Genomic DNA, 13186 nt, shown 5'->3' with positions numbered 1-13186 from the left:
GGAACGACGTGCCGGTCGAGCGGCCGTGCGTTCTGGGCGTGGGACGGCGGCGCCTGGGGCCGCAGTAGCATGACGGCGCGGCGGCGGTGCGCAGTGAGAGCGGGCACGAAAGCGGCGGCGCGCGGCGGCGTGCAGACGGCGGTCCGGTCGTGGCGCGTGCGGGATCGTTACGTATTCTCCGTTTCGTGCAATACTTTCATACAAATTTGGTCCAGCCAATCAGAGTGACGGTAGCAATGAAGTATCCATTCTCATATGATATGATTTTTCCCCTTTTGGTCATAGAAGAAGAAAAATCACCCTTTTCATTATGTTTAATCTCACTGAAACTTGACGTCCCCACAGAAATTTTCACGAGCCATTTTCTAACTTTCTTTTTGTCCTACAGTTTTCCAAGTCAAATGGTCTCAAGATTGACCTTCCTCAAATCAAGCTAGAAGAGCATGGATATGCAACGGAAGAGGATGTCCTTATATCTTTGAAGAGGGCAATTAGCCGTTATTCCACTCTCCAGGCACATGATGGGCACTGGCCGGGAGATTACGCCGGCACTTTATTTCTCTTGCCCAGCTTGGTACTTTTCTTTTGCGCTTAAGAAGAACAATCTTTGAAATTTATCGTGCCGTTATTAAGCATGCAATTCAGAATTAAATAACCTTGCATTTATATGTTTCCATCTCCGAGTAAGTTGGTATTTTCCCTATTTTGATTCGCATCGACCATTTTATAGATTGTGGCATTGCATGTGACTGGAGCACTGAATACTGTCTTGACATCTGAACATCATAAAGAGATGCGGCGATATCTCTACAATCATCAGGCATGTATATATGCCTAATATCAACCAATGAAAAGAAATATGGATACCCTGTTTTTTCTGATATTTTTTAATTTAGTGTAGAATGAAGATGGAGGCTGGGGACTGCACATTGAGGGAACAAGTACAATGTTCTGTTCTGTCATGAACTATGTTGCTTTGAGATTGCTTGGGGAAGGGTTGGATTCAAGTGGAGAAATGCTGCAAGCTCGGAGTTGGATCTTGGACCATGGAGGAGCAACTTTAACACCATCTTGGGGAAAATTCTTTCTTTCGGTAGGGAACATAATCAAAATGTTCAAGTAAATGTTAGTATATTTCCTTTTGCACTTAATCTCCAAAGTGAAACAATTAATATGGGCAGCCAGAATTTATAGCTTGTTTTTGACCTTCTGTACATAATCTTATACATATGCTGGATTTTCAACCTAGAGATATCCCTTGTCTGATATTTTCCCTAATTTGTTTTTCTGATTTAGGTCCTCGGGGTATATGACTGGTCCGGAAACAACCCATTGCCACCAGAAATATGGATGCTTCCCTATTTCTTGCCTATTCACCCAGGTATGTGTTTCCGACTTCAGTTTCGTCATTTCTATACCTGATGCCATTATTCATATTCTCACACAGTTTTACTACTCCCTCCCACACTTCTTATATACTTATGTTCTTACACCCTAATATTTTTTATGTAAAATTGGCTTCCTTTATTAGCTCTACCAGACCTCTGCCACTATTTTATCTTTAAAATAACTTCACAATTTGACAGTTTATTGGGCAGACAAATAGTGAACAATATTTGAATTCATGCCAAATCAATGGATTAGAATCACCTAGTTCTCACTGCACAACCACTTAATATACCATATTTACACGGTCTGCTAAGTGTATACTCAGTGATAAATGGGCTATCACTGCGAACTCCTAAATTCAGATGTAAAGCTTTCTCAACAATCTGATATAGTTCATAATTTTTTACTAAAGGAGTTGCCACGTTCTATGTATCGAGTGATGCACACATCCCTTTTGCATGGTTTTTATTCATTACATAAGTTCTCAAATCTCAAAGCAACAGAAATCCAATGGCACAAGTCGCGCATCACAGATCCTATTGCTAAGCAGCGACGCATATGCATATGGGTTGAACAACTCCTGTGCTACCATCTCCAAGTGGCTGCACCCACAGACCAGGATCTTCCGTGGCTCCACACATTGCAGTTAACACCACATAATAAATAGAATATTCAGGATCGGAGCATGTCTCATTTGGGAGATAAAAATAACATATATATGTGATTAACTTTATTTGCAGAATTCTATACTCGAGTAGTTCTCTATCATTACAAATTGCCTTAAGACCGGTCAAAAAGACTATAGTCCGTTGAAACTGATTTTTTTTTTCTATTTAGTACGGACACCAGACGTAGATTTCATAGAATTTTACATGATATAGAGCAACAATTACCAAGATTATAATCTATTTACAATCAGGATATTATAAACTAGAAGAAATAATGCATGGAGTACCAAGCACATACTTGGATCATTCTTTTAATTTAATCTCTTTTGTCAATTTTTTATTCTGTATAAACAGGACGCATGTGGTGTAATTGCCGACTGGTATATTTGCCCATGTCATTCTTATATGGGAAGAGGTTCGTGGGTGCTATGACATCAGTTGTCCTAGACTTGAGGAAAGAGCTATACAATGTCCCATACGATGTGATTGACTGGGATAAGGCTCGCAATGGATGTGCCAAGGTTTCAATTATATTCACTTGAGTACTTGACCTTTCCTATTAACTGTTTCCTCTGCTTTTTATTTGAGGTAATTTTGGGCCAACTCTAGGCATTTGTGTTAAACAGTCATTGTGTTGGATATACTCCAGGTACACTACATGAAAGAGCTTAAACTTAATTTTTGGCTCTAGGTCAACATGGCAACATTCCAATGTACTCCCTTCATTCCAAAATATGTCCCAAGTCAAACTACTTTAAGTTTGACCAAGTTTATAGAAACATATATCAATATTTACAACACCAATCTAGTTTTCGTACAATATATTTCCAATTTTCCATACTTTATAAATTTGAAATTGTGGATTTTGAAATATATTTCTTTAAATCCGGTCACACTTAGAGAAGTTTGACCTAGACAAATCTAGAACATCAATTATTTTCGAACAGAGGGAGGAGGTGCACAAGGCTGAACTGGTGAACAAATGCAAACTACCATACAAAACCATAGAATCAATTCTTTGTCACCTAAATTCGAAGAGGTACCCAATCACAATCATGTCTTACTGCAAAATTTTCTTGTTTTGCGTTGCTGCTAGTAATCTTATGATCGACCCTGCTCCTTCGACCATCAACTTCATCCTCACACTATTGTTACCATCTTGAGTGCCCCACATGGACAATACAACAAAGTACTAAGTAGGACACATTTCACCTGCTACGTCATTTTCTACCCACCTTTTCTTGTTTTACGAGGTAAGGAGCAGCGGGGGCGTGGTGAATGAGGTGAAAATAGCCAACTCTCTAGGGTGAGTGGTACAACCGACCAAGTTGATGTCTGATAGGAGCACCCAAACTAGTCTTGCAAGGTCATATTTGATAGGAATGAAGGAGGCATCATACCAATCGAAGTATGTGTTCAGATTAATCTTTGGTAGACAAATCCTTTTTGGAGCCGCCCACATTGGAAATTGATGATAAAAAGAAGGGGGATTGTTTAGACCTTACTGTTTTATCCAGGAATACGGAAAACACAAAAACCTTAATAAGCATAGTCAAGCATAAGTCCAACGAGCCTAGCCTTGTTCTTTGCACATGTCTAAATGGATTGTAGAATTCCTGCTTTTTCTAATATAAAATATAAACCAATTAAAAAATCCAGTTTTTCATTTCGTACTGTTCCTACGAATGGATGGACAAATTGTACCAACAAGAGAAAAAAAAATCTGTTTCCATTTTTCTCTCCCCTTTTTAATTAAAAAAGGAACTCTACCATAAGGAACTAGTCTTAACCATAGTTTTCCTTGTATACAACCGCTGTTACCACTGTTGGCAATTCTTTGCTGAGAGGATCTGACAAAGAGGTTCCCTCCATCATCAACCATCTCCACTGATCTCATCCATCACATCAGTTACAAGATATAATTTGGTTTTATTTGGTTTTAACGGAATTATATAACCATTTTAAAACCTGGTTAAGTGCTAGTAGTATGAAACCGGAGGCTTCCTATGGTAATGACCGTATAACACAGGGTTTTCTGTAAAAACTTCATCTGAAATATTTGATGTTTTGTTGCATTGTAGGAAGATCTCTATTATCCCCATTCACCACTGCAGGATATTGTATGGGGTACTCTAAATAAAATTGGTGAACCAGTTCTTATGAACTGGCCTGGCAGCAAATTGCGGGAGAAAGCTCTGGACATTGTCATGAAACATATTCAGTATGAGGATGAAACAACACAATATATATGCATTGCTCCTATGAACAAGGTAAAGAAGGGATTACTTTCAGAAAGCTCTGCAATATTCTTTTCCTTTGGTAGGTCATAAACTTGTCCATATGAAGCTACTGTTGGTGTATTTGTTTCTTTTGTATTTATTTTTTTACGACCACAACTGCTTATATTAAATTTATAAGCAGATGTTGAATATGATTTGCCGCTGGGTAGAAGATCCAAACTCAGAGGCATTCAAACTCCATACTGAAAGAATCTATGATTTCTTATGGGTTGCTGAAGACGGCATGAAGATGAAGGTGTTAACAAGTTTTTCTGCATTTCGTTATGATTTTTTCATGGGAACATGTATTAACTTTAAACTGAGGTGGAGACAACAACAGCATAATAAGTTGATTTTAAATGAAGTCTACGTCTCCTTGCTTAATTATTTCAAGGATAACATGCACACTACGACACATCATTGCCCAGCAAATGTATATGATACTCCTATGAAGTGAGCCTGACTTTACTTGGGTGAGGGATTGGATGTAGAATCCCACCAAGTTCAACTCCTCTCATCCTTAATTTAGGCCACCTTTTGCTCTATAAAAGATGTACCTCCTCTGTTCCACATTATAAGATGTGTGTCTTACAATTTGGGACGGAGGTAGTATATAGTTTCTCTTACATGTTAACAAAAATCTGATTGATAGTCACTATGCTTTTCAATATAGAACGTATTTTTTTTAACTTTGCTCAAAGATTATAAGGAGCTGATCAAATTGAGAAGTTACTCTCTTATAATTGTTTTGGCCTTTAGAAGGTATGGTAGCTTGTATGAGAGGGGATGAGTAAGTGTGTATGCTTGGAAAACAGTAAATAGGGCATGATTTAAACACATCCTAAATTGAAATTCTCTCATGTAATATACTTATCGAAAAAGATTATTGTAACAGTATGATTTATAATAACCCAATGATAATGTGTACTGGTTAATACTACAATCTTACAACATCCTTTGTAGTCTTATAATGGCAGCCAGCTGTGGGATACAGCTTTGACAGTTCAGGCTATATTTGCTACCGGCCTCACAGAAGAGTTTGGCCAGACAATTAAACTTGCCCATGATTATATCAAACGTTCCCAGGTAAATATAAAAAAATGCTACATGATAATCTGTTTTTGCTACACTAATCAATCTGGTACAATTACTCAAATGGTATTCTGACTATCTCATGTTCTTGAAGATTCTTATGGACTGTCCTGGAGATCAAAGCAAATGGTATCGTCATATATCTAAAGGTGGATGGACACATTCAACAGCTGATGAAGCGTGGCCTGTATCAGATTGTACTGCGGAAGCACTGAAGGTAGTCCTCGTGCATGATGTTTGTATTCATCCAAAACTTCTGTGTAATACGATTCTTGTCCATTTGTCCATATATCTCAGCTTTGGTAGTCTAAAATTACTAGAACTCAAAGATATCAAATTATCTTGCCTACCATGTATGCATGTAAACATCCTAGCCCAAATTCGTTCAATGCATAGTCCATGTAGGCGTAGGGGCCATGTATCGTTCCAATTTTATCGGCCAGTGGCAAGGCTAGGAGTGCGCAGCCAGTCCACCCAGGTTCGAATCCCCATCTCGCGGTAATTTCGTAGTGAGAGGCGAACTTTAAACCGGGTTATTATCCTAGCGTCCATCCGCTGGGAGAGTCTCATCCTACCTAACAACGTATAGCCGAGGGAGGGATCATTCCCCCATTGGTCAACGTTTTATAGTCCATGTAGGCGTAGCACCCTGCTTACACTTTTGTAATCGCTTTGTGTGAAATGGTTAATGCGGAGGTGCTACTCTTGGAACATAAGTTTATATACGTTGGACCAATTCTGAATTCTCTACTGTTTTCTAGGAGAATCTAAAATTTTATATTCTTAAAGTAAGAGCATTTAACTTCTCGGTGTGACTGCACTTGCACAACATATCTTAACTTGACAATAACGGGCAATATGTGTATTGGGGCTATCACAATCTGCCACTGATACTGTTTCTATGATTCCATTCCACCTGCCCTAGAAACTGATTAATACCTTAGGCATCAATTCTATGAGCTAAACTAAACCAACAAGTCACTGATATAAATAAACCTGGTATTTCTGGCCGGTTTGCCAGGTAATCAAAGGATGCCAAGTAATAGTGTAATACAGTCGAGAGGTATAGCTATGGCATCACTCACTTTGTGATGCAGGATTTGCACATTGTTTTTGTATAATGTTGTAATTGTCACGGTCGTTGCCACGAATAAGCTATTCAGACATGTAATTGATTACATGTACACCTCCATTTCTTTCTTCAGGTTTTGTTGTTGTTAACTAAGTTTCCTCCTGAATTGGCTGGTGAGCCCATGGAAACAAGCAGGCTTGATGATACAGTCAACATTTTGTTGTCTTTGATGGTAAGCATCTTGCAGTTTAAACTGATTGTTTTCTATTTCAGTTTTTGTTTCTTTTTCGCCAGGGCTAGTTTCAACTCATACTCTCATTTGATAATTAATATCTAATTCTCCACGTAGCTTGTCTGATTCTACACATATTGGGATGGGCAAATCAAAATTTCTAAAGTTTTACTCCATGCTCTTGTGCAGAACGACGATGGTAGTTTTGGTGCATATGAGCTAACAAGATCTTATGAATGGCTTGAGGTGAGTTTTGATAGGCACATAGGTTATATGTTATTGCTTTTCTAAAAAAAAGCTCAAGAAAAAGTTTTCTTTTAGTATTTATGAGGAAGAAGCAATTTATTTAATCTATCAAATTAAGTCAATATATAACAGTTGTTGATTCTAGCAACGATTGACTATACGTGTCTTCTAAGTTTTCATGCTCACTATTATTTTCAACTACTTCAGTTGCTCAATCCTTCCGAGAGCTTTGGGGGCATAATGATCGAGTATCCGTAAGAGACACTAACCATCAACTACTTAGTTATTTATCCTGCTAATTTTCTGTTAGTTCATCTACATCCGAAAACCTGAGAACTAGGTATCTTGATTCACAGATATGTTGAGTGTACATCATCAGTAATTCAAGGTCTAGTGCTATTCAGAGAAACCTACCCCAAACATTGTCGCATGGAAGAGATAGACAACTGTATCAGAAAGGCTGCAGACTACATTGAGAGAATCCAACGGAGTGATGGATCATGGTTAGTGCTTGCAATGAAACTAAATAGTAAATACTACTCCACTTGTTTAATTATTGTGTTCAACACATATGCTTTGTTCTCTCATTTTGAACCAAGTTACCCCTTTACTAACGAATAGTGGATAACATTAACATTATTCCATGGTTAGATGGTTTAAGTGGCATGGTTTGGATTCTATTTTTTATAAGTTCCTCCCCTGTTTCCTTAGATAATGTAAAATTAACTCCTAGTCTCTATCATAAGATGTGCATAGCCTTGGTTCTCATTTGAATCTCTATTGTTAATTTGCTAATGTAGGTATGGCTGTTGGGCTATTTGTTTCACCTATGGTACATGGTTTGGGGTGAGAGGATTGGTTGCTGCTGGTAGGACTTACAAAAACAGCCAAGCAATCAGAAAAGCGTGTGAATTTCTGCGATCCAAGGAGCTTCTTCCGTCAGGAGGATGGGGAGAAAGCTACCTCTCCAGTCAAGACAAGGTAATGTATCTTCCTCTGTTTGTTTTCATGTCTTAGTCTAATTAACTATGGTTCTGTACTAAATTAAACTTGTGATGGACGATAAAATAGGTTTACACCAATCTTGATGGGAACCAGGCTCATGCAGTTAACACCAGTTGGGCCATGTTGGCCTTGATTGATGCCGGGCAGGTCAATTTCCTTCCAAGCTTGTAGCTATATCTCGTGCATGTCCTATATTCATTAGTTAAGTCACTTGTGGACTGTAAATTGTACAGTGAGGCATCATATGTAATATAACATACATGCACAACTGCATAGGCAACTGCAGTAATCCATATAACAAGCATATCATGATATATGTATTGCCTTGGTTGTATGCTAACAATACACTACGCATATGTTTTTTGAGTGAGCAGGGCAAAAGAGATCCTGCCTGTCTACATAGAGCAGCCAAGGTTCTGATCAAATTCCAATCATTGGACGGAGAGTTCCCTCAACAAGTAAGTCATGTATCGGCGAGCCCTCCCCCTTTTACTTTATTTGCAAGGATTTCATGTGCTTGTAAGGGCAAAGAGTAGTATGATGATTCATCTACAGAAAAAAATAGTGATGAACTTATATAAACTCCAATGAACAGATACAACTTCTCCTCAGTATTTCAATATTACAAGGTCCAAGTTAATTAGCTGATATATTTTTAGTACTTATCTGAGTAACTTTGGTACTTTTACTAACTTGACAGGACATTATCGGAGCTACAAACCACAACCTCATGCTCACTTATGCCCAGTTCAGGAACATCTTCCCTATCTGGGCTCTTGGGGAGTATTATCGCAGAGTGCTGGAAGTATAAAAGGACTAACCATTTTATACAGTGGTTAAGAAGACATACTTTTCTTGTGCTCTACATCTCATCCTGAGATGTATATAAATATAACGTACAGAATGTTGATCTTTCTTGTATATAGTACTGGTGGGCTTCAACATTCCTTTAGCCACTCCACATCGGCAGAAGATCTATTTGGCATGACCAAAGAGAAGGTTGATGCCCACATCGTTGTACACCACATGGTTGTACACGCTAGCTCTTAGTAGTAGTAGATAGTATGCTCCTACAATGTTATTAGGTTTAGTCGTAAGCTAAAAAAGAACCGGAACAAGGATTTTGTGATACTAAATATGTCACCCTTGTTTGTAATCAAATGGTCTTTTTATATATACATGGCTTCAGGTTCCCTGCTACGTACATGAGATTCGTGGGAAATAATCTCCTGGAAACATTGCTCGATGGCTGGACGAATTGATCCAATTGATCCTGCACATCCGGTGTTGTGCTCGTCTTTTGTTACTCCCTCCGACTCATATAACTTGATGCTAATATAGATGTATCTGTCTGTACTTTTTTTTGGACACGTCTTTTGTTACTGCAAGTTATACTACTCCGTGCCGCTGATAGTGGGCCTGCTAGCCAGGGAGTGTGGCTGTCTCTTCCAGCGTCTGTCAATCAGGTAAAGCAAAAGTGAGATGTTTGACCAGTGTTTCATCGCCATTAACGGTTCGGGGTATTACAAATGTGTTGCTCTTCGGCGGCATAACAAATAACCATGACATCTGTTGGGGTATCGTCCAGTGCTCATCCGAATGTGAAGCGCGGCATCCTTCTTTAAGTTGAAGTGGTAGTCATCATGGCACCTCAGTACCTCACTCTGCACAATTCTCAGAAAAAACTCACTTGACAGAACAATGGATTGGTCTGATAAGAATAGTCCCGCTAGAGTTGCTCATGGCCGGCCTATCGATTGCGGTCCCTCGCCGCACCGCGTCCATTGATCGAGCCCTTGTACTGTTGTACATGGTTCCCATGATCATGGACAAGAAGGGCCACGGCCGCCAGGATCTCGGTATCATCGTCAAACTCATCCGACGATGTGTTGATGACATTGTTGTACAAAAACTCGTCCGAACTATCAACCATGATCTACAACAAGGTAGAAGACAATATGAGCAATGATTCTCTTACGATTGTGCAGCAAAAGGGGGACTGGGAGGCCTGAAAATCACATTGTTAGCCGGCGAGGAAATGGGTCGAATAGGTTACAGGCGTCGCAGACCATGGAGGGTGGTGATGTGGAGGCGTCTAGCGGGGCGCTAGGCTACGGTGGCGAAGCGACAGCGGAGGAGGCGGCATGGGTGGGAGATGGGGAGGGTAGGTGCGATTGGCTCCGTGGCTGGCTGGAGGGTCCAGGGTGGACAAACACCTGCGCGTCGTCGTGGATGCGCGGCCTGTTCAGTGGACCGCAAACTCACCCTAAATTTAGGCTATGTTTGCTCCAAAATAAACATATGATATTGCACTGGTGGAAAAAGGGCCTTCCATCCAGCCCCATTAGTCCCCAAATATTTCAAACCGTGACTAATGGGACCTTTAGTTGCGGTTCGGGAGGCGAACCGCGACCAAAGGCCTGGGCCCAGGGCGCTCGCTGGCCAGCTGGTGCACGTGAGGGGCTTTAGTCGCGGTTGGCCAGCCGCGACTAAAGGCCTTCGGGCACCTTTAGTCACGGTTTGCCAGGCCAACCGCGACTAAAGCCCCTCCCCTATATATACCCATCCAGCAGCCAGCACTTAGCCATTTGGAGCCATTCTCTTCACAAACTTCACAAGGGGGTGTTAGGTTTGCTTTTGGTTCCTCTTATGCACACAAGGTGTTTGATGAAATGCCCCAAGAGCATGAAACAAACATGATATGAAGTGTCGGAGCCACACTTGAGCTTCCTCATTATTTTTTCCTCCTCGATCGCGGTTAGAAACTTGAACCTTTCATGTGTCATTGATAAAATATGCATGTGTGTAGTTCATTGTTTAATTTCTATTGTTTGTAGCTAGTTAGTTTAACAAATGCATGATGGTTAATTATATATTTTATATTATAATAATGCAGATGAATCGGCAATGGATGTACGGTAACCGACTCTCTGGCGAGTTCACTACGGGTTTGAAAGATTTCCTCGTAGTGGCTAATGCGAACAAGCAGGGGGTTTTGTTATCTGTCCATGTGTTGCCTGTAAGAATCAGAATGGTTACTCTTCCTCAAGAGATGTTCACATGCACCTGCTTCGGCAGGGTTTCATGCCAAGCTATAATTGTTGGACCAAGCATGGAGAAAGAGGGGTTATAATGGAAGAAGATGAAGAAGGGGATGATTTCATCGATGACAACTATCTTGATCATTTCGGTGATACTTTCATGGAGGATGCTGAAGGTGGGGAAGGTGAAGGGGAAGGTAAAGAAGAGGCACGTGATGAGCCCGTTGATGATCTTGGTCGGACCATTGCTGATGCACGGAGAAGCTGCGAAACTGAAAAGGAGAGGGAGAATTTGGATCGCATGTTAGAGGATCACAAAAAGTCGCTGTACCCCGGATGCGATAATGGTCTGAAAAAGCTGGGCTGCACACTGGATTTGCTGAAATGGAAGGCACATGAAGATGTAGCTGACTCAGGATTTGAAAACTTGCTGAAAATGTTGAAGAATATGTTTCCAAAGAATAACGAGTTGCCCGCCAGTACGTACGAAGCAAAGAAGGTCGTCTGCCCTCTAGGTTTAGAGGTTCTGAAGATACATGCATGCATCAACGACTGCATCCTGTATCGCGGTGAATACGAGAATTTGAATGAATGCCCGGTATGCACTGCATTGCGTTATAAGATCAGAGGCGATGACCCTGGTGACGATGTTGAGGGCCAGAAACCCAGGAAGAGGGTTCCCGCCAAGGTGATGTGGTATGCTCCTATAATACCACGGTTGAAACGTCTGTTCAGGAACAAAGAGCATGCCAAGTTGTTGCGATGGCACAAAGAGGACCGTAAGTCGGACGGGCAGTTGAGACACCCCGCAGATGGAACGCAATGGAGAAAGATCGACAAAGAGTTCAAAGATTTTGCAGCTGACGCAAGGAACATAAGATTTGGTCTAAGTACAGATGGCATGAATCCTTTTGGCGAGCAGAGCTCCAGCCATAGCACCTGGCCCGTGACTCTATACATCTACAACCTTCCTCCTTGGTTGTGCATGAAGCGGAAGTTCATTATGATGCCAGTGCTCATCCAAGGTCCGAAGCAACCCGGCAACGACATCGATGTGTACCTAAGGCCATTAGTTGATGAACTTTTACAGTTGTGGGGCAGACCTGGTGTACGTGTGTGGGATGAGCACAAAGAAGAGGAATTTTACCTACGAGCGTTGCTTTTCGTAACCATCAACGATTGGCCTGCTTTTAGTAACCTTTCCGGACTGTCAAATAAGGGATACAATGCATGCACGCACTGCTTACATGAGACTAAAAGTGTATATTTGCCAAATTGTAAGAAGAACGTGTACCTTGGGCATCGTCGATTTCTTCCGAAATTTCATCCAGTAAGAAAGAAAGGAAAGCATTACAACGGCAAGGCAGATCACCGGCCGAAGCCTGCGGAACGTACTGGTGCTGAGATATTTGATATGGTCAAGGATTTGAAAGTCATCTTTGGAAAGGGTCCTGACGGACAATCAGTTCCGCAGGGAGCTGACGGGCACGCACCCATGTGGAAGAAGAAATCTATATTCTGGGAGCTAGAATATTGGAAAGTCCTAGATGTCCGCTCTGCAATCGACGTGATGCATGTTACGAAGAATATTTGCGTGAACCTCCTAAGCTTCTTGGGTGTGTATGGGAAGACAAACGATACAAAGGAAGCACGGCAGGACCAGCAACGTTTGAAAGACCCTAATGACCGGCATCCGGAATGGTTTCAAGGTCGTGCCAGCTACGCTCTGACCAAAGAAGAGAAGATCATCTTTTTTGAATGCCTGAGCAGTACGAAGGTCCCGTCTGGATTCTCGTCGAATATAAAGGGAATAATAAACATGGCGGACGAAAAGTTCCAAAACCTGAAGTCTCACGACTGCCACGTGATTATGACGCAATCGCTTCTGATTGCTTTGAGGGGGCTCCTACCGGAAAATGTTCGAGTAGCCATTGTGAAGCTATGTGCATTCCTCAATGCAATCTCTCAGAAGGTAATCAATCCAGAAGATCTACCACGGCTACAGAACGATGTGGTCCAATGTCTTGTCAGTTTCGAGTTGGTGTTCCCGCCATCCTTCTTCACTATTATGACGCACCTCCTGGTTCACCTAGTCGAAAAGATTTCCATCCTCGGTCCTGTATTTCTACACAATATGTTCCCCTTTGAGAGGTTCATGGGAG

At 41.2% G+C, this 13186-nt stretch overlaps 1 protein-coding gene across 1 annotated transcript; it reads left to right on the top strand.

Annotated features, from left to right (window-relative positions):
- The first annotated feature begins 370 nt into the window (after window positions 1-370).
- Window positions 371-9157, top strand: LOC127317955 (cycloartenol synthase). Its single transcript, XM_051348556.2, has 17 exons — window positions 371-574; window positions 731-820; window positions 902-1093; window positions 1297-1381; window positions 2412-2578; window positions 4139-4327; window positions 4479-4592; window positions 5300-5422; window positions 5523-5645; window positions 6634-6732; window positions 6922-6978; window positions 7186-7232; window positions 7335-7481; window positions 7779-7959; window positions 8050-8130; window positions 8358-8441; window positions 8684-9157. Exons 2-17 carry the CDS (start codon window positions 794-796, stop codon window positions 8792-8794), a joined length of 1827 nt encoding a protein of 608 aa, XP_051204516.1. The 5' UTR covers window positions 371-574; window positions 731-793; the 3' UTR covers window positions 8795-9157.
- Window positions 9158-13186: the final 4029 nt, after the last annotated feature.

The sequence above is a fragment of the Lolium perenne genome, chromosome 7, assembly GCF_019359855.2.
Source record: "Lolium perenne isolate Kyuss_39 chromosome 7, Kyuss_2.0, whole genome shotgun sequence".
Taxonomy (NCBI): Eukaryota; Viridiplantae; Streptophyta; class Magnoliopsida; order Poales; family Poaceae; genus Lolium; species Lolium perenne.
Note: the sequence above shows the minus strand (reverse complement) of the source record. Positions and strands in the feature narration are given on the sequence as shown.